The 25,335-nt window shown below is 36.8% G+C and overlaps 2 protein-coding genes across 2 annotated transcripts in view; one reads left to right on the plus strand and one right to left on the minus strand.

Annotated features, from left to right (window-relative positions):
* Nucleotides 1–25,335, minus strand: part of LOC145666972 (chymotrypsin-2-like) — a 405,304-nt gene that overhangs the window by 324,335 nt on the left and 55,634 nt on the right. The window lies entirely within an intron of this gene.
* LOC145666965 (chymotrypsin-2-like) overlaps nucleotides 1–25,335 on the plus strand; it is a 70,351-nt gene that overhangs the window by 31,125 nt on the left and 13,891 nt on the right. The window contains exons 5-6 of the mRNA XM_081734610.1: nucleotides 17,740–17,890; nucleotides 18,269–18,382. Of these exons, the coding sequence (XP_081590736.1) occupies nucleotides 17,740–17,890; nucleotides 18,269–18,382 (265 nt within the window). The remainder of the gene's footprint in view (nucleotides 1–17,739; nucleotides 17,891–18,268; nucleotides 18,383–25,335) is intronic.

The raw sequence follows: 25,335 nt of genomic DNA on the forward strand, positions 1-25,335 counted from the left end.
GCGCAACGCTGTAACACTAACATTAGCCGCCACTGACGAGAATACAAGACACAATACAGAATTCCTCTCCGAAATAAACGAACCACTCAACTAGACTAAGTATACGGTGTGTTCTGTAAGTAAAAACCGTTTTGAAATTCGGCCGCTGCAGCGCTGCGGTTGGGCATTCCGTCCATATGCGCTGTTAGCCCAGGCAACGAACGAAACATAGGAAAAAAAATCGTGTAGTTCTGAAATTTGGCACAGTTGTTGGGGGAAGTGTCTTAAACAACATACTAAAAGTCCCCGTGGGTGAGGGGTCGGCAACAGGGTGGGGGAGGGATTTAATCCTTTTAACAATGTGATTTTTCCTGGAGTTTGGAGTCTTTGTTAAGTAGCTACTGCGTCAGCACTACTCACCCGAATTGCATGATTAGTACGTCATTCTCTTCAAAACAAGGCAATCTGCTAAATGGAACCTTGTCCATGGCCCTATGACATACACGGAGAGGGAAATTTGTAAAAAAATCGGGAAAATTTTCTTTAAAAATCCCTTTGTAGAAGTTTAGGGCCTTCTAGAGCAGCCCTGGATAAGAGCACGTGGCCTTAATGTACCATGGAAAATATTAGGGTATTGATGATAGCTTTGTATAATTCAATTCCCATATATTTTATATTCACCTGGGAAAAAAACTTCCCTGTCCTATTTGATTATATACGAACAGGGGAAAAAGTAGAGTTTAAACTTTCTGGACAAGGTACTTTTTATTCGAATTGTATGGTTAGTATGTCGTTCTCTTTAGAATAAAGGAAAAAATGAAATGAAATCTTTGAGTTTTACGTCCCACGGTTATGCCGGTTAGGCTAAAGGAGACGATGATTATGAGAAATGAATGAAATGGTGGAATGAAGAAAGTGGGAGGAAACGGGAGAACCCCGAGAAAACCCACGCACACGGTGTTTGTCCACCACAAAGTTCACTTGGCGGGAGCAGGGTTTGAACCCGGGACCCCATGCACCAGAGGTGAACGCTCTACCACTGAGCCACCGCGGCCCCCTTAGAATAAAGGAAGCTTTCAAACGCAATATTGTCCATGCCCCTATGACTGTGCTGAAAGGGAAATTTGGGGGAATTGGAGAAATTGGGAAAATTCTCTGAAAGTGACTTTCTGGACACTTGGGGCCTCTTAGAGCACCCCAGGAGAAAGTACACGACACAAATGTACCATGAAAAATACTTTTGGGTATTATTGTGATATAAAGTGACGTGGTAAAAATATTCCCCATCCTGTTTGAAAGTACAAAACACATAAATATATAGTAAATACATCAGTACAATTTATTAAATATATGAGTAGTGGGTTAGGTTAAAATGTCTTGCGCAACATACTAATAGTTCTCGTGGAAGGAGCTGTCCAGGCAACAAAAAGACAGTTTATATAATACACATAATATAGAATTGAACAATTACATTAGGCAACATGAACAGGCTCTCAAAATAAATGTTAATTTGTCCATTTAACATGTTATGTACATAAACCATTCCGACACCATATAATTAAAATTCAACTTCTTCTGAGACATGATCAAGTTCGAAATCCTCATTCCCTAAACGTACACCGTTAGTCACGTACCGTGATAGGTATCACAAACAGATGAGCATTCCATACCAGCTTTCCGGCACTTACATTTTTTACCACATACAGTTGTCGTACAGTAACAAAATATGGATTTTAGAATTTTGTCTGGGGCTACCGGGTCGTTTGTTGTCACTGGGAATAGGGATCCATTCTCTCCACGGGCCCACCCCCACTGATCAGGAGGTAAGTTGTTACCAAGCCACTGCTGTATCTGTAGGTACACTCTAAACGATTGTTGCTCCACTGCGCCTTTAGTTGGAGGAAGTGAAGGGAGGTCAGTTTTGATTTTGGTTGATGATTTAAGGAATACTGAGTGTCGGTGATAATTCAAATCATGTTCATTATCAGCGGCTTTGTATAGAAAGAGGAACATCTTCTCGCCGGCTTGTGATACAGCATCTGGTGTCGATGAGGAGTTATAAAAGATGTCAGCAATGTCTTTTACCTGACTCGATTGATTTTTGAACAATGAAACCATTGTTCCTTTGCTTTTTTCGTAAATGGCTGACGTGGTGTCGCATCCACTGAATGCGTGTAGGAGGAGGATACTTTGTGAAAAAGGAAGTTCTTGCAGTTTTCTCGTCGAAAATAATTTAGTTTCTACTTTTCCCCTCCCAGGCTACATTCATGAAGTAAATGTTGTTCTCTGGTGGTGTCAAAGCAACTATTAGAACGATTAAGTTCACATCTTCCCCTATTATGATAACAATAGGATGAGAAGTTGCTTTCTCTATTCCACATCTCACAATTGTAGTATCAGCATCCGCTGTAGCGACTCTTGTTTGAATGCCTCTTGCAGCCATTGTTTGTGAAGGTAAGTGAATAAGTTTAGTTTTATTCTTTTCATTTGCAAGAATATCCTCCTTTTTAACCGTAACATTTACGTTCAGATCACAATTTATATCAACTGAAGTTTTCGTTGTGCCTCTTCGCTCCTGTTCTGCGCGCTTCGTACTGTTGACATCGCCGTAGCCATCAAAGATCACAGTGCAGTTTTCACCATAATGATTGACCAGATAGGCCATATACTGGTCACAAATGGACAAAAAACTGCTGCCAACATCCCATTTTACACAATGGAGGAGGAAGCCACCGTCTACAACACTGGCACTCATTTTGATGTTTATAGTTGTATCACACTCTACAGGAAGTACATTGTAAAGAGATGATTTCTTTGACTTCCTCATTCCACCTTCATTAAAGAGAGCTAGTGGGAATGGGGATAATTCATATTGTAAAAGATCCGCAACATCCTCATCACTCTTTTTTGCAATCATAGCTCTTTGGAAGATTATTAGAGGGTCAATGACCATTGTCTCATTGTTCAACTTGATCGCATTGTTCACAGAGGCCAGTGACATCACTACGTTCTTTTTGATTGTTTTATGATACCAAAGTTACTTCCAATAAAACTTTTCATGGTTTCGGTTCCAACTTTTAGTGCTTGGTGACAATTTGTTTTGGAGTTTCCGATGATACCTGTCGACAGTGAGATCAGCGAAACCAATTTGGGAAAAGGGGGATGGTTACTGAACCCCTCATAAACTTTTAGACGGTCCTGCTCATCTCTGTTTTGTCGTGATGCACGTAAATCAACATGCTGCTCTCCACTTGAAAAAAACTGTTCCAGCAAATTCCTCCAATGAAGAACAGATGGCAGAAGCCGCAAGTGACCCACCAACCCACTTTGCTAACACAGTATCGCTGATTCCTCTTCCTCGTGTCAGTCCGTCAGAGCTTTTCATGGAGCGCATGAGTGTCTGCTCAATAGCCATGTCAGACCAAACTCCTGCCCATGGTGAACCACTTCTATTTATAGTAAAATATCCCTTTTCTACAAAGTCTTCTAACACATCTGGATGGTTAGTTGCAATTCAAGCATATCTTGCATTTTGCATACTGAAAGTGGCCACTTGCATGGAAGAACGGAATCATATGCTGGACACAGGACAAATGGCTATTCCAGTCGCCACAATGTTCCGCAACAATGAACTTCTTCATCAAGGAAACCATATTAAAATACTGCACCCACAAAGCTGCAGTAGGTCCGTTTTTATTTACACGATCAAGCTCGTTTTTTAGTTTGTTTTTAAGTGAAGTCAGTGAGCATTCTTGCTGAGTTCATCCAAAGTTAGTTGTTCTAAAGTGCATAATGAGTTGATGATCATCTCCTGCTCTTCTGATGAAACACTGTCAACATCCAGAATAATTCGAGCCAAAGCAGCCTGTACAAGTAAATGCCCTCTAACTGCTCTGCTATAAGCATGACCAATCAACATTTTATCAACTGAATTAGGAGCAAAAACTGTGGATAACACCTCTTTCAGTCTACTTCTAGCCATTGTCTGACCTATACACCATAGTAGCATATGAAATCCTCCCAACCTCACGACAATTGTTCCAAACAGAGGATCATCCGAACAAGAAGCCACGATTTGTCGAGCCTTGATATACAGAGGCTGATCGAACGTGACAAAACAAGTTTTCGAACCTTGCTCATGACTATCTTTGGCAGCAAACTTCGGAGAGGTGTACACTGTGTTTAAATCGCTAGGTGGTGAATTTATGAACGGAAGGGGTTTCACAACACTTTTATCAGAATTCACTGATTCACAAACCAATTGCATGAATTCCTTCAACTCTGGAATGACTGGCACTTCTGGGATGTTTTGCAGTGGATACAGCCATTTACCAGACATCCATAATATATCTGGAAGGCTGGGTTCAAATATATTAGACGGAATGGGATTTAATATGTTCAAATCCTGAACAACAATTTTATGTAACGCATTCTTTTTCACATTTTCAAATGTCAGCAGTTCCACAACACCTAGTTTTCCTACCTCGTCAGCAGAAGGAGATAATTTCAGCCTTTTGATCTTGTTTGCAGGAGGAAGAACCCGAGCTGGTGTGATATATTTGATACCTCCCATGCTGTGGAAAGTATTCAAACCATCAAGGGTGGTAACATTAAAATCTGCATTGTCAAAAATATATTGACAGAATGTTCCTGTAGCAATGCGTTGTGTAGAATTGTAGATGGTCGACAGTTTCAATTGTTCCCTGTACGTCATAGAGGCAATAGTGTCGCCAGGTATTCTGTTTATGCTTTGAGGGGGCTTGAACTATAACTCATTCCCTTATATTAATATAATAATAGTTGCTTTGACTTCTCAAAACAGTAAATAGACACGCTTGTTTTTAAAAACACGACTTTTGCTCTTTATTTGGAAATAATACGCTCATTTTAGGTTTTTTAAATTGTAATTTTAATCCGAGGAAAATTAAGAGTGTTCTTTCTTTCGTACATGTCTTTGCTCAATATAACACGAAAAATTACTTAAGCGTTCTTTTTTGGGGGGCTTGAGATCTGATTTGAGGGGCTAAAACCTCACTAAAAAGGGCCTGGCGACGCCACTGCATAGGGGCATGCACAATATTGCGTTAGAAAGCTTTTTTTTATTCTACAGAGAACGAAATACTAACCATACAATTCGAATAAAAAGTACTTTGTCCAGAAAGTTTAGACCCTATTTTTCCCCTGTTCGTATATAATCAAATAAGATAGGGAAATATTTTTCCCAGGTGAATAGCAAATATATGGGAATTGTATTATGCAAAACTATCATCAATACCCTAATGTATTTTCCAGGGTACATTAAGACCGCGTGCTCTTATCCAGAGCTGCTCTAGAAGGCCCTACTGATGTATTTACTATATATTTATGTGTTTTGTACTTTCAAACAGGATGGGGAATATTTTTACCACGTCACTTTATATCACAATAATACCCAAAAGTATTTTTCATGGTACATTTGTGTCGTGTACTTTCTCCTGGGGTACTCTAAGAGGCCCCAAGTGTCCAGAAAGTCACTTTCAGAGAATTTTTCCAATTTCCCCAATTCCCCCAAATTTCCCTTTTAGCACAGTCATAGGGGCATGGACAATATTGCGTTTGAAAGCTTCCTTTATTCTAAAGAGAACGACATACTAACCATACAATTCGAATAAAAAGTACCTTGTCCAGAAAGTTTAAACCCTACTTTTACCCCTGTTTGTATATAATCAAATAGGATAGGGAAGTTTTTTTCCCAGGTGAATATCAAATATATGGGAATTGAATTATACAAAGCTATCATCAATACCCTAATATTTTCCATGGTACATTAAGGCCACGTGCTCTTATCCAGGGCTGCTCTAGAAGGCCCTAAACTTCTACAAAGGGATTTTTAAAGAAAATTTTCCCGATTTTTTTACAAATTTCCCTCTCCGTGTATGTCATAGGGCCATGGACAAGGTTCCATTTAGCAGATTGCCTTGTTTTGAAGAGAATGACGTACTAATCATGCAATTCGGGTGAGTAGTGCTGACGCAGTAGCTACTTAACAAAGACTCCAAACTCCAGGAAAAATCACATTGTTAAAAGGATTAAATCCCTCCCCCACCCTGTTGCCGACCCCTCACCCACGGGGACTTTTAGTATGTTGTTTAAGACACTTCCTCCAACAACTGTGCCAAATTTCAGAACTACACGATTTTTTTTTCTAATCAGGGTTTTTTGGCCTTCGTTGACTGGACTATGTGTACCTATAGGCTATCTATTGGCAAGCAACAGACACCATTACGGAAACACTCGACCGTGTTCGCATTTGTTTGTGAGCAGTTAAAATGTCTCGTTTGACTTAGGATCTCGCAGACTGTGAAATACGTTCTGAGATTCATTTTCTTAGTGCTAAAGGTGTGACAGAGACTGAAATTCAGAGCCAAATTAGTAAAGTGTATGGAGAAAACATTATGATCGATGGTAGAGTATGGAAAGGATCAGAGCTTTTAAAGATGACAGCATGAATTTACGTAATCAGTAACCAAGCAAGCGGTCTTCAATCACCATAGAAGACTTGGTGCAGAAAGTGAACGAAAATGGGAAAGATAACAGATGCTTTACGATTTCATCCATATCTGATAAGAATCCTTAAGTTTCAAGTAGTGTTCTCTATGAAATTGTGTCTTGAATGATCGAAAGTTGTGCCATGTCGATGATGATGAAATCGAAACAGCTATATTCCAGTGGTTGTCAAATCAGCCAGCAAACTTCTATTAGAATGGTATTCAAAAGCTTATTGTACGATACGATAATTTCCTTAATACTTGTAAGTGTGTAGTTAGAATCATGAAAGTTCGTATACTGATAGTATAAACTTCATTTTTTTTTTCGATTGGCAACAGTGAAAACCACATTACGTTTATTTCCTATCTATTACATAACTGCCGTCATACACAGTTTCACAGCAACATACCCGTATATCATGTTTCTTTATTGCCATTTTTCTTTATTGGCAGCAATTCCTCTTGTTCTCTTAAAAGTTCACTGAAGTTCGACTGAGGTCTCGTGTACCTATGAAATGAAGTGTTCTCGCAAAAATTATGCTTCCCCCATTTTCTTGATATAAGGAAAAGATCCCAAAATATTGACATCATTATTTAACATCCTATAAAAGAGCAATCGACCAACAAAATGAAGAAGTAGATTTTGCATACTACGGTACTTGCTTTGTGTTGTCGATTTTTACAAGAGAAAATGAAGTCTAATGCTTGCATGGGATTTGAACTCTTGACATCTCATAATCCTGCTCACAAGTGAACCAACTTCTCCACGTGACACACCGGCTTTTTATTACGATTAAGCTATTCTAAAATGATGAATTCTGCTTCGTAATTAACACTCCATGTTTGACCGGTACTTTCATATTTTCTGGTGATATTCTAAACAGCTATAACTTACAAAAAAAATGTTCTCATGTGTGAATGGTTCAATGTTTAGTTAAGAATACGAAATCAGGTTGTATACTCCATGCAAAATATCAGCCATGCTCATAAAAATTGACACTAAGTACGGCAAAGCGATTTGAGAAATGCATTAATACAACGTTTAACGAGTATCAAGTAGCGATAGCTCATACTTTTAAGATATGGACTATCCTCTAGACGATCCGTGTTCAAATCTCGACAAGATGTTTTTTTTACATGTGTCAAAGAGGTCACGTTTCAATACTTATGTAGGATGTTTTCAATTTTAGCTTCTCTGTTAATACCTCTTGACACATACGTTTGCCGTTCTTTTGTTTACTGAATGACTTTTTTTTATTCATGTTCATTTAATATACATTTCAATGACCTCTAGCTGATACAGAATTTTATTGAAACATTCATAAAACGTAGATTTGTGGAATGTTGTGAGAACAATATGAATACATCAAGAATACTTTGTACCACTTAGAGATCATTTTAATTCTATTAAATGAACATTAATAAAACCATCAGTTTGTAAGCAGAATGATTTAAAGTTTACGTATCACTAGGTATTTACCCAAGAATTGAACATTACGAGCAAAAATGAAAATAATAACTAAAGCGCGAGTACTATGAAAAATTAAAATGAATAAGCGTAACGAGATTCGAACACGGTCTCCATAGGTAAAAGACCATGATTTTAGCGTACTAGCTACGACTAGTTGCTTGCCTTCGTATGGTACATCAATGCACTTCTGGCACCGCTATGCCGTACTTTAACTAACTGTCCTTCTTTGTACGTGCTACTTGTCGAACACGCCAAATATTTTGCATGGTGTCAATTTCTTCCTGACCAAATTTCATCCAAATTGAACCACCTACATATGAAAGCATTTCCTTGGTAGCTACAGCAAGCATAATACGTCTTTCTATCATGTATTAATGCACTTTTTCATATTTAAGCTTCACTTAAAAGTAATAAGTTGTCTGTATCTTTTACCAGTAAGACAATTTCCTTCGAATGTGCTTTCAATGTTGCGATTTCTACATTTTGTTTTTAACTGGTGGGAGCACTCCTATTGGTAAGAATCATTCTTAAGTATGTGAATTAGTATGTCAGTTGTGAACATCTTATTCTATGAAAAGATGCTACTCGTTTCGTCTTGACAGATACCCGTATCATTCAATAGTATTTATTTCTGCGATTACTGAGAGTCAAAATGGGTACTACAGACGAAATAAAACATTCTAGAAATGCCTAAGGCATTTTGATGAAATGAAACAAACATAAGGTAGTGAGTCATTCAAGAACATGCCACGAAATCAGGGCCTGTAGAACTAAGCGCTCTTCAACGAGGTGAAATTATCGGCCGTGCAGCAAATGGTAAGGTGTTGTCGCACATCACTCGAGATCTTAGTAGCGATCCTCGAACAGTTCCTAGATGGCTGTATCGTTATGGAGAGCAAGGACAGGATATGAGTACCACCAGGATGCAGATATCCTATTACCGAGGTGCGAAATCAGCCCTTGTGTCATTGATCAATTTTGGAAGATAAAGCAGTAGAATACAGATGTTTGCACGAAACAATTAGACAACAACTCAATTTGCTGGAATCAACCATGCACGTCCCGCAAAGAAAACTATTCTAACAGAAGAGCAGAACGCCAGGCGTCTGAAATGGATCCAGTTACATATGAAAACTCCTTTAAATCCTTTTGTAAGGAATTGGAGAGAATATGAATACAATAGAAAGCCTCATAAAATTTTCATTGGAACACATATTTTGCATAAACTATTGATGTAATGTTGTAACCACCCAGTGTTCGGGTCGCTGCTCAGGTTCGTGGTCCTACCAATAAGTATTTTCCTGATACCTGAACTTACCTGGATAGGACGATGAAGGACCTCTCCAAGAAGAGTTAAAAATTGTTTCCAAATCGCTCGTCGGTCTCAATGATGAGACGAGCATTAGGCGCCGAGAGGTTCGGGTGTCTCGTCTCGAAAACCTCACGGACTATCAGACGGTCATCCAGACCATAACGCACACAAATATCACTCATACAAACAACGAAAACACACTGGATTAAATAACACTATACTTATTTATTAGAACACTATTATATAAAAAAAAGAAACGAAGAGAAATGAATACAACACTTAACACGGAATATGTGTCATAATTTTCATCACTGAAATCATACTTTGCCTTTCTAATGCACTGTAGCCCTTTATATATATATATATATATATATATATATATATATATAAGATTGTAATTCAGATTTCACTGCAAATGCTTCTCTCACACCATTGACGCACTTAGGAGATTAGCACTAGGGGAAAAGTTGACGGGGCAATTCCACGTAGGAATCCAGTCGCTGCGCCAAACAATCCTGAAGCGTAAAGATAAATCTTCAGCAAATTAAAAAAAGCATTTCTCCAAAGTAGAATGCTGATGTTGGAGGGCGCGTATACAACTGACATGTACGCACAAGGCCTGTGGACCTGGGACTTCGCTAGCTGGGGCTAGCCGTAAGAAAATGTCCTTCGCCGGCTAATAGCTTGTGCTCCTTAACACAAAATAATACTTGATTCCCGACGCAACGTGCATGGTGGCTTCATACAATACCGGAGTCAAACTCCCTGAGCACCAAAGCTCAAGGTACGGGTTGCAATGGTCGACTGAAGAGTGTTGGCAGTTCATTCCAAAAACACTCAGTTAAATCACCTGTGTGCACATGCAAACAGAATACGGAAAATAATTTATGTTAACTTTAGTCAACTGCCCACAATGCACGAGACACTACGATAACTCGGGCGTGAGAAAGTACAGATAAGGAACTGCAAAGTAACGTGACTGGCGTCACTCTGGTTCTTGAATACCTGTTCTGGTCTAGTCTACTCTAATCTATTGCAATGTGTCATAAGCGATTAAAGAAAGCACTTAATTCCGTTCCAAATAACTGCAGAATATATACTGTGCATAATAATAAGTCAGGGAGAAACACTGAAATGGTTCGTCACTAACTGAAATGTTCTCACCAAAAGCAATGTTTTAAATATATATATATATGAAAAAGCAAGAAAAAACTTCTTTTTCCAGTTGTGTGGGAAAGAAGCAATTCCCATCGAAGAAAGAACTTGCATGCGTCGCAGAATAAAGTATAAATCGGAAATAGTAATCACTGTGTTTACGAAATATACAGAGTGTCCACAAAAAATACTACTATTACCTGGTTGCGGTTATATATGGCGCCTGGCGTGTGGAACGACCTGTTAAGTGCACACGTAAACAGGTTGAGAGTCCCTGGCCGTATAATGAGATATGAAAAGAATTAGGTTTTTCACCAAAAATTTAAAATCAGTTAGTTGGCAACACTGTGATATGGTGTGAGACTTACGTGCATAAACGATGAATGTTTTTTCACTTGCAAAAGGGCTATTAAAAATAGTTAAATAACTTGTTCACTCACTACAACATGATGAGATTCCTGCGTGAGCAGTATCCAATCCAAGTGTTCCATGAAGTAATACGATCCTCTTGAACGATTGGTGCAGTTGGGTTTCCTTATTTTCCGTTTCTTCATATGTTGAAACCATGCTGTCTTCCTGTGTTGAATATCCTCCATGATTCTCCAACGATGAGTTGATGAGGAGAGAAGGGAAGATTTTTTTAACACTGGTGTGAGAAACGAGGTATGGTTTAAAACACCTGTATGGTAACCTTTTTTCATAGTTCGCAGAAAGCATTTATAGGGCTATTCAAATTCTTACTTTTTTCTTTTTTCTAAATACTTTTCGTAAAATGTTTTAAGTATTCCGTTTCGATCACTTTATTTGATATTATATGAAGTAAATATATACACTTAATAGCTATTCATGAAAATGTCAGCTTAAAGAATTATCAAACATTGCAATAAAAGTTATTTAATGTCTTCTTTTAAAAATATACTGATATTTGTATTTAAAACATTAGAATATGAATGAATATGTAAATATCAAACATGTTAAATGTACTAAAATATTAAAAGTATTGTCAGTTTCAATATTACTATAATATATTTGAAAAATAAGAATCATTGAAAGAGTAAAATAAAAAATTTAAACACGTGATAAACTGACAATATACAAACAAAATAAGATTGTCACCTGTATGTCCCTTTTTTAACTGTGCCTCGTGTTGTTTGGCAGAAAAGAACGAAAAATCGTTCAAAAATAAAAAAATAAACTTAAGTGTCAAAAATTACGTTCATAGTGATTCCAAGAAATAAGCATGATTCTGCATATCAAAGAAAAGATTATGATTTCGTTGACATGTATGAAGAAAATTCGGCACGCCGTAAGATGAAAATGCCATCTGCTCGCCATGAGAAAATCGAGACTTTAATTCTATTATACTCAATACAACAAATGATTTTATTCTGAAACAAAGTTATTATTAGCAAAGGACTAGAATAAAGGTTGTTGTTCACTTTCAAAAACGTAAATATTGTAGGGTTACCAGAACATGTGTGTATTATCTTTAAGAGAACTTATTAATAAAGCGTTGAAAACTATACAATATTGATCCAAGTTTTTCAAAGGTCTGAATCAAGGAAGTTGACTCACTAGTCCAAACATTCCTGAAAATAAATGGTCATTACGCCATGAATTGACCAAAACCATAGGTGGGGAAAATGTGTAATACTACACATACTTACACACAAAATCGACACCTGCGAGGCAAAACTAGAAACGAGAAAAGGCCTACAACCATAGGCACTTATAAAATGTTACTATAAATAACTGAAATATAAACAGTTTCATATTCAGTAAAACACACGTATGTTCCCTGGAACATAACGTACGTCTTCCACCAAGAAAAGATGTACAAATACACAAAATACAAATGCTTTTGTAGCATCGTAAAATATGTCTCTGCAAGACAAAATACATGAGACCTAAAAACATGGGATACAAACATGAAAATATAGTCAACGACATTACAACTTTCTGGCCTGTCTGAAACATCAAAATTAAATTCCCTACAAAACAGCTATGTCATTCCACGACAGTTAAACTTTCTTAGGCATCTTCGCTACAAAATATTCAAAATGGTCTTATTAACACATTAAAATTCAGTAATCGAGCATATGAAACAATTGACAGAAAATGATTTTCATAAATCATTATGGCTTCATGCTGTTGGAAAGAAAAAAAGTAAGTTTATTTTTGGGGATCTATAACGGTATCTCTAAGACGGCTGCAACTTCATCAATGGGCCATGTCGATTTTTGAAGAAAATCATCTGTCAATGGTAGTATGGCTGAAACCTAAAGATTTGTATTCCAAAAGAAATGGCTTTCCTGGCAGAAAAATTTGTATCAATATACAAAGTCTTGGTTACTTTTTTTCTTTTTCTATGATTACTGTTTCTGTTTTGGTAAATGCAGTCTGTTCGTTTATTCCTACAATGGTTACCTCTCCGTACAAATCTATGCTTAATGTTGTTACACAAGTTGCTGTTCCTGTCTCGTTTGTGATAACTCCGGTTACGTGGCAGTGATTTACGACTCCTTCTGTTTCTGTTACTGCCTTTTCTAGTGCGATCTTGGTTCTGATTCTTTTTAAATTTCATATTGGGTACGTTCTGATCTTCGTATCTTTGCTTGTTACAATAACTGTAACTTAGTTTGCGCGTTTCCTCTCTGTGGTTTGTGGTAATTGTTGTGCGCTTATGACCTCTGTCGTCTACAATCATATGTTCGCAATTGTTACTACTACTACTATTAGGGATGTTATTAGATTCTGAATGAATAAAATAATTGTCAGATTTGTTACGAGGTTGGTTTAGAATACCTGTCTCTGGTTGGAATTCAGAGTTCTGCGTTTCCTTCTCATTAGGAGTGTTAGCCTCTAGCTCAGGTTCCAATTCCAATGTTGTATTCACACTAGGAATATCAGTTACTAATTGAGGCTCAAATTCCGGTGTTTCGTATCCAGTAGGAACATCTGCCTGTAACTGGGGTTCGCATTCCGGTGTTTTGTGGTTTCGACGCTCTCTGTTTCTTCGTTCTTTCACCGAAACACATCCTGTAAAGCGTCTATCTTTGGCCCTAATTGCTCTTTACCTCGGCGAAAGTCTCTTTATTTTCAGCACGGAACTCTCTATTATGCTTTATATATCTGTCAACATTCTCTTCAAAGTCAGCACGGCTCTCTTTACTTTGCTCCAATAATTATTCGAGAACTGAAATCGCCCTAGCAATCGGATTAAGTCTCTGGTGTGCCATCTTGAACAAGAATAAAGCTTAAAACGTATGATTAGAATAAAATATACTATCAAGAAACAATATGATTAAAATCACATGAAAGAGAAGTTTTTTTTTTTCAAATTCCTGGTACTAAGCTGAAAGAGAAATGGTATATTAAAATATTAATCTTATATGTATATTCGAGCACCCGGTCTCGATTCGGGTCCGTAGTTCGGGCGTCGTTTATTTGTAACCAATTTGATTCGAGGTCTCTGTTCGGGCGGACATGTATAGTGACGGATCAAGAAGATAAAAACTTGGGGCCAACCAGAACCCAGACTATGATAGGTATGTCAGTATATCAGACTATGATAGGTAGGAAGGTATCAGTTTATTTTTAATTATAGTATAAATAGGCTTAATAATGGAGAATATTACAGTTAGTGTAGATTCGATTATGAAAGCGAGTGTCTAATGAGCCAAGGCGGTGAAACTGTGCAAGTTATTAGTTGAATAATAACAAATTGATTTCTTTTGCTCAGAGATTAGTTTATTTTTAATTATAGAAGAAACTTTGACTTAATTAGCAGGAACTTACTTCAAAAATACATTTCTGGTTCATTAATTTACATTAACAGTCAAGCACACGCGCCTATTTCTTCTCGTGACCACGCGCGGTTGCGGGGATTACGTCAGTCTGAAAATAATTGCCCACAGATTTGTACTTTAAAGATATTATATTTAGAAGTGTTTACTACAGTAAAAAATTTAACCTATGTATCTATTTGTTAAAAACATCAAGAAAGTTTCTTCATTGTTTTTGTGCGAGCGACAAAATAATCTTTTGCAGATGTTTTGAAATTGCAAAAAAAAATTAAACGTAAGCACACTGGTGACGAGGATTGCCCGTACTTTAGTAATGTATTCTCCTCGTAACCTCAAATACTGTCTTTATTTTTACTTGAAACTACGTATGCAAAAGTAGATTATACTAAATGAAAACCCATGAAACATTTCAATGTAAACACACTTGGAAAACTAATATATTTGTAGGTTCATCCACATCATAACACACGGAATCCGGATCACCTTCACGATCTGACATAGGAAACGATGGTTGTGGTGGTTCAGTTTCACCTTCAACTTAATCTTCTCTTATTTAGTTAAACAAATCCAGAAGCCTTCTCTGGTCTTCTTCATACTGCATTCTGATCACAAATATAAGTAATAAGAGTATAGTATGATCATCAAAAAATAGAAGCACATGCACAACCGGTGAAGGCTTTTCCACGCATAACTTTGTCTTTCCACAACGAAAGTTCATAGAAAACTGAGTGGGTCATTTACATGCAGAAGGAATCAAATTAGGAAACTGCAAGGCGCTTCGGCTACGAGCGTAAAGCTATTGTAAAACAAACACTTTTTTCTTCAAATGCGGGGAATCCCCCCTAGCGCGTGTGCTTAAGTATTCTTATATTCCATCATATAACATACGAAACACAAGTTTAAGCATTTAATCTCTTAGATATATTGAAGAACGTATTATTATGTTGTATCTCCAGTGGCGTCACCTTGTGAAGTTCGCAATAGCACATGAATCACTAAGTATCGTGAGCTGTTTGTTGCTCCTTAAGATATTTAATAATATTTAGAATATTATTATATTGTTGTTTTGTTTCTATTCTTCGCTTGCTTTATCCCTTGCGTATATGCATTCCATCATCACACCACGTTCACAATAGAGCAGCGAGCGTGATAGGCTGCTCTGTGTGTAGTACACAAGGGAAACGCGGGCAGCTGAGGGGAGAAACTGCGGTCTCCTGACGTTCGAATCGAGGTTTGTACGAACAGCGTTGACAGCACTGTTGTTGACTATTTCCACTCCAGTAATGTCGCGCTTTAAACAGAATCAAAGAATTAACTTCTGCGTTGACAGCTGTTGTTGACTAATTTCCAGTAACGTGGTGCTTTAAACACAATCAAACAATGAACTGCATCTTAAAATATATAGAAGAATATAGTAGTACTATATAACTCATTCTTTCAATCAGTTATCTACATTTCTTTTTATCTCAATTTCTCGTAATGAAAATGCACTAATGGAACAAACAAAATTACGGCTTTCCGAGGTCGTACCAAGTTGAATGGGAGGTTTAAAACCCTTCCCCAGAGATTTTTAAGTTAATGCAGAATAAAATTAAATTTTAATTTATTTTAAAGCTTTTCTTTAGGCTAGTCTTATGTAGTAGTATATAATCTCAGATTTTTCTTTAGGCTACTGTTTTTCTATCTAAATAAACTAAATGTTTGTAAAAAAAAAAAAAAAAAAAGCGAATATCTTATCAAAACATGCTGTACTTGGTAATATTGCTACAATGGTAACATCTTAACTTCTGTATTGTGGGAACCTAAAGGAAATTTTAGAATTGATTTTTTTTCAACGTTCATCTTTTCCATATGCAAAATAGAAAAAGTCGAGTATTGAAATTTGCAGTCACGTACGTTCAGCTGTAACTGGAAAGGTTTATTCTTTGTAGGGGGCGGAACAGTGATGAAGTATCTTGAGATAGCAATCCAAAGGACATGGACAAAGCGTTCCTAATTAAAGGTGCCTCTGCAACTATCATAATAATTTGATACATTGAATGTTTCGTGTATACCATTAACAGTTAACTAAAGAGCATACATGGCAATTCAAATATACGAGTTGAGTTGATTTTGAGTTTTACGTCCCTTTCAGCAGCGAGGTTATATGAGACGGGACCTACTGATTAACGTGGAATCCGAACCACATGATCTCCTTCCGGGAATCGAATCGGGGTCTCCCACGCCAAAGGCACGTACGCTAACCGCTTAACCACGAAGAAGCTCTTCAAATATACGAGATAGCAGACGTTTGTAGTCTTGATACTAATGGAGATTACATTTAGTATATTGTGAAATTGATGGTGAGTTTGTAGAAAGAGAATGACATACAACAAAATTCGTGAAAATTATAGCAAATAATCCGAAGTTGACTTCAGAAACTGAAAGTTGTGTTACCATATGAAAGAATATGAAAACATTTAACCCTTATCCGGGCAAGACATTTTTGTAACGTAAACGGGCAACCGGGGCCTGTAAGGCCCAGTATATATTTTAAGTGCAGAATACACAAAATCAATGCCTATTGTCACTTACTGTTCAGACTAGTGTCACTTACCGGTATATATTTTTGTCAAGTAGCGAAACTTCGTGTCACGCTTTTGTAAGCCAACCAAGCAGAATAGCAAATCCGGTCCAGACATTTTTGTAACGTAAACGGGCAACCGGTTCCTGTCAGGCCCAGTATATATTTTAAGTGCAGAACACTCAAAATTCAATGTCTGTTGCCGCATACTGTTCCGACTAAAGGTTACAATAGTCACGTGTTCAATATATAATTATGTGACAATTTGATCTAATATTTGACAGGAATTTCACTAAAGTTATACGGGGCCTCCTAGACCCCGGTTGCCCGGTTACGTCAGGAAAAGATTTTCAAATTAAAAAAAAAAAAAAAGCTTTACCAACTCGATATGTTCATGATTTTAACTTCGACGAAAGATAGAAGAATTCAGTATTTTATGTCTTCGAAATATGTATGGTTATTGAGAAATTTTAGAAAAATGAAGCTACTGGGCCTGGGAGGCCCCGGTTGCCCGGATAAGGGTTAAAGGAGTACGGTAGCTCAAAATAGTCTCAGTGCATTTTCTATACCATCATCAACAGAGAAAAAATTTAAAAGACTAAACTTCAAAAGAGTTATTTACAAGTTGATTTCCCAGAAGAACATGAGAAGTAATTTCATATACGAATGAAATGGAGCATTTGTTTATAAATTGGTACTTTTCATTGTGTGTAAATATGTATATGGTTACTAGGCCTATCATTGATTGTTTATTTTCTTCTTATTTAAAATGCTGAGAAATTCTAGAATACAATTTTCCAACGGCTCTGAACCATCGAAAAATTATGTCACGAGACGCCACTGTGTATCTCATGTTTATTAATGCCACATTTCTTTTCATGATTCCAAAAATTTTCCAATTTATAAATGCCTGATTTTCTTTTAAGGAGATTGCGTCCAGGCTTTTTCGTTACCGCTGGAATTACAAGCTTTAATGACGAAGGACAACGGCGAAGTTATTCTGCCTTACATAACCACCCAAATTTCTATGAGGGATGGCCACGTATGATACCACATAATGATGTTGCATTAGTGGAGGTATTAAAGTACAAATGGCTTGCGTCACTTGCATTTGATCTGAATCCTAAAGTACAACTTAAATCATAAATTTACATTTATTCTTATATTTCGTTCTTAAACTTTTCGGATATTTATCTGAATTAAATTTCATTATTTTGTTATACTTCAAGTTAATATGTTTTCAACAATAACTAACAATCTAAAATTAAATGATATTCTAAATTTGAGATCTTAAATTATGAGCAACCGCACCAGGTACAGTTGCAGTAATGGGTAGATACCAGGTACATTAACTTTTATATGTGTTGCACGTTTAGAAACTTATTCTGCGTATTTCGTTTTTTAACATAACAAGTTGAAAATCAAAACTTATAGTCATGTGTATTCCTTGTTTAGTTAGAAGAACCTCTTCTGTTTAACGACCTAGTGAAGCCTGTACACTTACCGTTAGCAGGACAGAAAATTAAGGAAGGTTTAAAAGTAGTCGTTACTGGATTCGGTAGACAAACAGTAAGTATGTCGTATAAGAATTTCATAACTTGTGGTTTCAGATACATTTTAATTAAATATATTTCTCTTTACTCTTAAAATAATATATATCCTGTTGACAGTATCGGATTTAGGTTTCATGGGGCCCTAAGCTATTGAAAGTCGTCCTTAATACCTCAAGCTTAGTTTTTCAGCGACAGAATGTCGCCGTTTTTTAGGTTTGAATATATTATGTATGCTAATTTATGGACCTAATGGAGATGTAAATGAAAATGAGGGCTCCATTATAAGCGTGGCTGGATAACAGGGGCCTCATCAGGCCCGTAGCCAGCCCAAAAATGTAGGGGGCGGTAGAAGTTAAGGGGGCCCGACCCAACCATATTATAGTTCATCACCATATTATAGTTCATTTGCAAGCCTACCGTGAAAATTTTAGGGGGCAGTGAAAATTTAAGGGGGCCCGGCCCACCCTAGCCCCCCGTGGATACGGGCCTGGGCCTCATTACAAGTGGTACTGAGAAATGTAGCCCTGTTCCTTGCTTCATAAAAGTCTAGTGCATAACAATACAAAACACCATTGTTGTATGTTCGTTTTATCTTATTTGCTTTTTCTTATTATTTGTAAAGTGCATTAAAATCAGCTTTTTCTGTAATTTTTCTGGCCCCCAAGCGAGTGGGGGCCGTAAGCTATAGCCAGGCCCGTGCTGGCCCACCGGGACACCGGGACGTGTCCCGGTGCGCCCTCCGAAATATCACACTATAAATAATGGCACAAGTTTTTAGTAATAAATTCTTACAGTTTTATTGGTAAAGAACCCGTGAAAGGTGCAGTGCGCTCTTTACATTAGGCGCCCTTGCGAGACCACATCAAATATGAACGATTTTATTTACTCTTCTGTATAGCACAGTTCTGTACAATAAATACACACAGTTACTGATGGTGAAGAACCTGTGAAAGGTACAGTGCGCCCTTTACATAAGGCGCCCTTCCGAGACCACATCAAAGATGAACGATTTTATTTACTCTTCTGTATAGCACAGTTCTGTACAATAAATACACACAGTTACTGTTGGCGAAGAACCCGTGAAAGATACAGTGCGCCCTTTACATAAGGCGCCCTATGAAACATCACATTATAGATAAGTGGTTTTAGTTATCCTGTATACCAGCTTTGTTTAATAAATTCAAATACCGACTGGTAGTACAGAACCTGTGAAGAATACAAGGCGCCCTTTACATAGGATGCCCTGCGAAATATCACATTATTATTTTTATTTTATTCTTCTGTATTTCAGTTTTGTATTATGAATTCATACAGTTGCTATTGGCAGAGAACAGGTAAAGAGTATAATCACTTACAAAAATATTATAAAGTTATATAGCTATAAAACGAAACGATGTGATACATCAAGAATAGTTCAGATAGTCAAACCTACGATGCATTTATGTAATACTATACTGACACTAGTCTCTAATTTACGATTTTTACGGCATCAAAGCTATCAGTCTTAATATGCATCCATATATGCGAGCATATTGATTGTTCCTGTGTGTTTTAAAGAAGTGTTCGGATAATCAGTACCTGTTGTATTTCTGAAATATAGCTGTATTGATTTCAGTAAAATGTGGTCTTCCTGTCATCACGGCACGGCGCGTCCTCAGGTTGTGGATCGAGGAGAAGGCCTCTGGGATATAGAGGTTAGATGCGAATATACTGAATAAGCAGTCGCGGACAGACTAGGGGTGATAATCCAGCTTGAGAATTTGGTGTGAGGTTAACAACCTCATTCTGTACAAAAAAAAAAAAAAGGATTGTTCAGATAAGTTCGCAGAATCCTAGGATCAGAACTGATAACTTGGCACGAATTCCGCAAAGTAAAATTGGCATAAGATTTGGAACATGAAATGCAAGAAGTCTCTATATGTCAAGAGCGTTAAAATTTGTAAAAAATGAGTTTAGAAATAGAGGTTGGACCTAGTAGGATATCAGAAAGTTAGATGAGAAGGAAATGTAGGAGTCAAATCGGGAAATTTTATGTTCTTTAACGGGGAACAAATTAAAAATTACCAACTAGAAACAGGGCTTTACGTTCACAAACGAATACGTAATATCAGCAATTACATAGGTTGAATTTGTTAATGATATATTTTCTTTTAATTCTCTTAAGGGTCGTTGATGTAATATTATTTTAAATGCACATGCCCCAACAGAAAATTAGGATGGCAATTTAAAAAATACAGTTTTTACGAAAGAATAGAACGGGTATTTGATCATCTCCTGCAATACCATATGAAAATTCTGTTAGGCGGTTTCAATGCAAAAGTAGGACGAGAGGGTATTTTCAAACCGATTATAGGGAATAAATGTTTCCATAAGGAAGGTTGTGACAATGGCGTTAGACTCGTGTACTGTGCAATATCCAGAAACCTTATCGTGAAGATTACAAAATTCCAACATCGCGACATTCATAAATATACTTGGACTTCATCAGATGGAAACACGCATATTCAAACTGATCACGTTCTAGTAGACAGAAGAAAACAGTCTTGCACAACTGATATTCGGTCGTTCAAAGGAGGTGATTGTGATACTTATTACCACATGGTAGCAGCGATAATAAGATAGACTGTCGTTGAATAAAGGAAATATTCAATATCTGAAAACGGAGCGGTTTAATTTAAAGAAATTAGAGGAGAGTCAGGTGAGAGGGAGCCAGATTGAAATGTCGAATAGATTCTCTGTTTTAGACGGTTCGGAGTGCACTAGTGTTCACGATACTTGGTTGAAATTAGAGATAACATTAAAATTTCAGCAAAAGAAATATTGGAGCACGCATAAATACGTAGCATGCATTCATGGTTCAACCAGGAATGTACTAAAGTAGCAGAGAAGAGAAAACAGTAGAAACTGCGTTGGCTACAAAATCCGAACGAAATAATTACATAAAATTTCATTGTCATCCGGCACTGACTTCTAAAACTTCTAAAACTTTTAGAACAAAGAAATGCGACTTTTGAAAGTTAAAATTAATTAAGTTGAAGATAATAGTGAAAACAAAAACATTCGGGACATGTATAAATGCATCAACAAACTTAAGAAAGGTTATCAACTTCGTGCTGATATATTAAAGAAACCTAAAGGAACAGTTCTCACTAATACAAATAGCATCTTAAATAGATGGAAAGATTTCCGATTTGCTTAACACATAGCCAAAAACTAATGCGTGGGGAGAAAGTGAAATGCATGCAGCATAACCGTATATTCCAGAACCTACCTACACAGAAATTGAAATCGCTATTTAAAAAAATAAACACACATCTCCGGGTGTAGACGAAATTCTGGTTGACTTAATTTTAGCTGGAGGGGGAAAATTGTAGAGCAAGATACACAAACTCATTATCTGGAACAAGGAGGAATTACCACAAGATTGAAGAGAATCAATCATTGTTCCAGTTCAGAAGAAAAGCAACAAAACAGATTTAATAGTTATCGAGAGATTTCTCTTCTGTCAACATCCAATAAATCCTCTTAAACATTGTGTTAGCAAGATTGACTCCATACGCAGATGAATATATTGGAGATTATCAAAATGGGTTTAGGTAAAATCGATCAAATATCGACCAGATATTTACCATTCGACTAATACTTGAAAAATGAGAGAATACAACATCCTGGCACATCAATCATTGACTTTAGACTCTGGTAGGAGGGAAACATTGTACAAAATGCTTACAGAATTTGCAATACCGAAAAAGGTAGATTAATTAAGATATGTTTAAATGAATCCCAAGGTAAGGTTCGAGTAGAGAAATTCTTGTTCACGAGCTTTCACGTTGAGAGTGACCTGAAACAAGGAGATGCGTTGTCGTCCTTATTATTTGACTTTCTTCTGGAGAACAGAGACAGCAATCAGGTCCTAGAGCTGAATTGTATTTGAGACGTTATGTCGTATGCTGATCATGTAAATTTAATAAGTAATGATAGAATAATAAAAAGTAAATGCAGAGAACACTGAATAAATGGAAGTTTGTCGGGATCGTAATACTGCATTTTATTGATGCGTTAAAATACCAAATAATATTTTCTTTCGGCAAAGAGGATACTTTCAAATATCTAGGATCATTATTAACAGACCAAAACCACAATCACAAAAAAAAAGATAACTGAAAACAGGGATTTCGTGCTATTATTCAGTTAAAAATCTTCTATTGTCGCTAATTCTGTTGAGGAATTTGTAGCTCAAAATATAAAACGATAATCATGCCTGTTGTGTTGTATGGTTGCGAAACATGGCCACTGACTCTGAGGGAAAATCGCAGACTGAAAGTATTTGAAAACAAGATTCTTCAACCAATATTTGAACTCCAAAAGGAACGGGAATGGGAAAAGGCGGAAACTTCATAAGGAGGAACTGCATAATTTTATACCGTTTACCAAACATTGTGAGGGCCATCAAGCCTAGGAGGCTCAAATGGCCATTTTATGTAGCCAGAATGGAAGAAATTAGAAACGCTTTCGAAGTTGTAACTGGAAATCCAAATAGGAAAATGACCGTTAGGAAGACCAAGGCGCAGATGGGAGGACAGTATTAAAATGGCTCTCGCAGAGATTGAAATATAAAATAGAAACTGAGTTAAGTTTTCTAAGGACATAAATCAATGGAGAGCTTTTGTAAACGCGGCAATGAGCCTCTTGCGTCCATAGGCGCGCTATATTAAGTTGTTGATACATTTAGCTTCTTTTTATTTGACAGAAATGTTATTACAGGTACTAAGAAGTTTTTCTGTAGTAAAGAGGATTTCGATTCGAGGTTAGCTATTTACGTTAATACTAAAACAAATTTGGTGGTGATTTTGATATAAAATGGCACCCATACTTTCTTTCAAAGTCTCTCTCTCTCTCTCTATATATATATATATATATATATATATATTCCCTATATTCCCGTTTGTATAGGCGCCCTTTTAGTAGACTTGTCCACCGCCCTCATTAGTATCCCAGCACGGCCCTGGCTATAGCTCGTTTAGCTTATACGTAAGTCCAGCACTGCCTGTTGGATAAGTAGATCTAAAACTTCGAATACCATTAATACAACCAGAATATCTAGTGCAGTTTCTTATATCAGTCAATACAAAACCCCAGAACCTCCGACTTGTGTAGAGGATGTAGCGGAAATACTGATCAGCACCTGGAAGTCAGTACATATTTTAGTTCATTCCCTTAACTACTGCTTAATGAAACGTTACATGTTATAAATATTGTACTATAAGATAGAGTTATGTTTCAGCTACAACACAAGACACTGATTCCTTTGGTTGTGTCTTCTGATATGGAGAAGGTTAACAAATAAAAGAAAGTATTTGATTCGTTTTAGAATGAGCACACAAGATGGCACTTACTGTTAGATCTTACTAGAACTGCTCAGTTTTATGAAATGTTTATTTGTATGCGTAAAATATTTTAGAGTAACAATCTTATTACGAAATAGATAATTTGTTTGGCCGTTTTTCGTGTTATGTTTCACATTTTATTTAAATGTTAATTTACATTTAAGGAAATAGATTTTGAGAAGAAACTTGCGCAGAACGACATAATGCGTTGTTGCCAAATTTGTACATTTACTGTGGTAGTCCCACTAAGAAAATTTCTGGATTCTAGCGTTGCAGTTCGAGAAGCAGAACTTAGCTGTGAATTGCGATAAGGATCGAAAACTAATTTCTGCAGTAAATTTCCAAGCAGAATTCCATTATTACATCCTTTATTATCTGGCATTAGTAAACACTCGACACTATCTGGCAACGCCGCACTATTCAAGCAGCGTTTAACACAGCACTGAGAAAACCTAGTGATCCACCTTAACTGATTATTCACCCAGAATGTGGACAAAATCACTTTGAAAATTGTACTTTTAAGGCAAGTCTATAGTTAAGAGTAGTACAAACCACGTAATATGGCGCAAGTACTGTGCTACACATTTTTATTATTATTATTATTCTCTTTCTCTGCTATTGTTTGCTCAATTCTTAACTGTTACTTGAGTTGACAAGTTGCTCTTGTTCATACTGTAGGCAATTGTAATATTTTTTCTGTTTTCTCAGTTTAACGTTTTCAATGGATACCACTTCTAGAAAGCACAGTGCAATTGTGGCGTTAGCGGAGGATAATTCCATGACGCAAAGGGATTGTAGGGGGGAAAGAATATAATGTTTCGTGATGATGGATTTCTTCTCAGAAAAAGTAAACTGAACCTAACTCTTACAGCAGTAGATTTGATTTGAGAGTTTAAGGCAAAAGGAGTGAATTTGGATGTATTCAATGAACGCAGCAGGCTTATAGCAGCTGAAAGAAAAGTCAGAAGGTAATGTAAGTAATCCCTCTTCATAGGCCAAATGCACAAGAATCGTCTCGACCGGGCTGCTTCCTATCGAAATTGGAAAATAGGGGATTGAGAAAAGGTCGTATTATATGACGATACACACTTTGTAGTCTATGGACAAAAGAGCCAGTATATATTCCAATTATCTAACAAAGTAGTAACACTATCATATTTGCGACACATAGAGAAACATCCTGATGAAAATGAAGTTTCGAGGATCTTCCACCAATGAATGACAGTCACTCTTGGTGTCAGTTGATAAAATGATGAAGGGAAACAAATACATCGACACTCTGAGGAGGATCGTTAATCATGTACTGCATGAGAATTTCCCAAATAGTGAAGGGGTAAGCCAGAAATATTTGACTCTTTATCAAACTTCGTAAAAGGCAAGAAAATTCATGCGTAAAAATAATACTCCTGCGTTAGAGTGGTCAGGCAACTCGCCAGATGTAAACTCTACCTAGAATTATTGAGATATTTTGCAAAATCTCTGGATCTCTTAGATTTTCACAAAGCAGACCAAGCTTAAATCTTTTGTCCACATGTATTATAATTGGACAAAATTGGACATGTGGACAATTGGATATACATAA

The sequence above is a fragment of the Thermobia domestica genome, chromosome 1 (assembly GCF_964235325.1).
Source record: "Thermobia domestica chromosome 1, izTheDome1.hap1.1, whole genome shotgun sequence".
Taxonomy (NCBI): Eukaryota; Metazoa; Arthropoda; class Insecta; order Zygentoma; family Lepismatidae; genus Thermobia; species Thermobia domestica.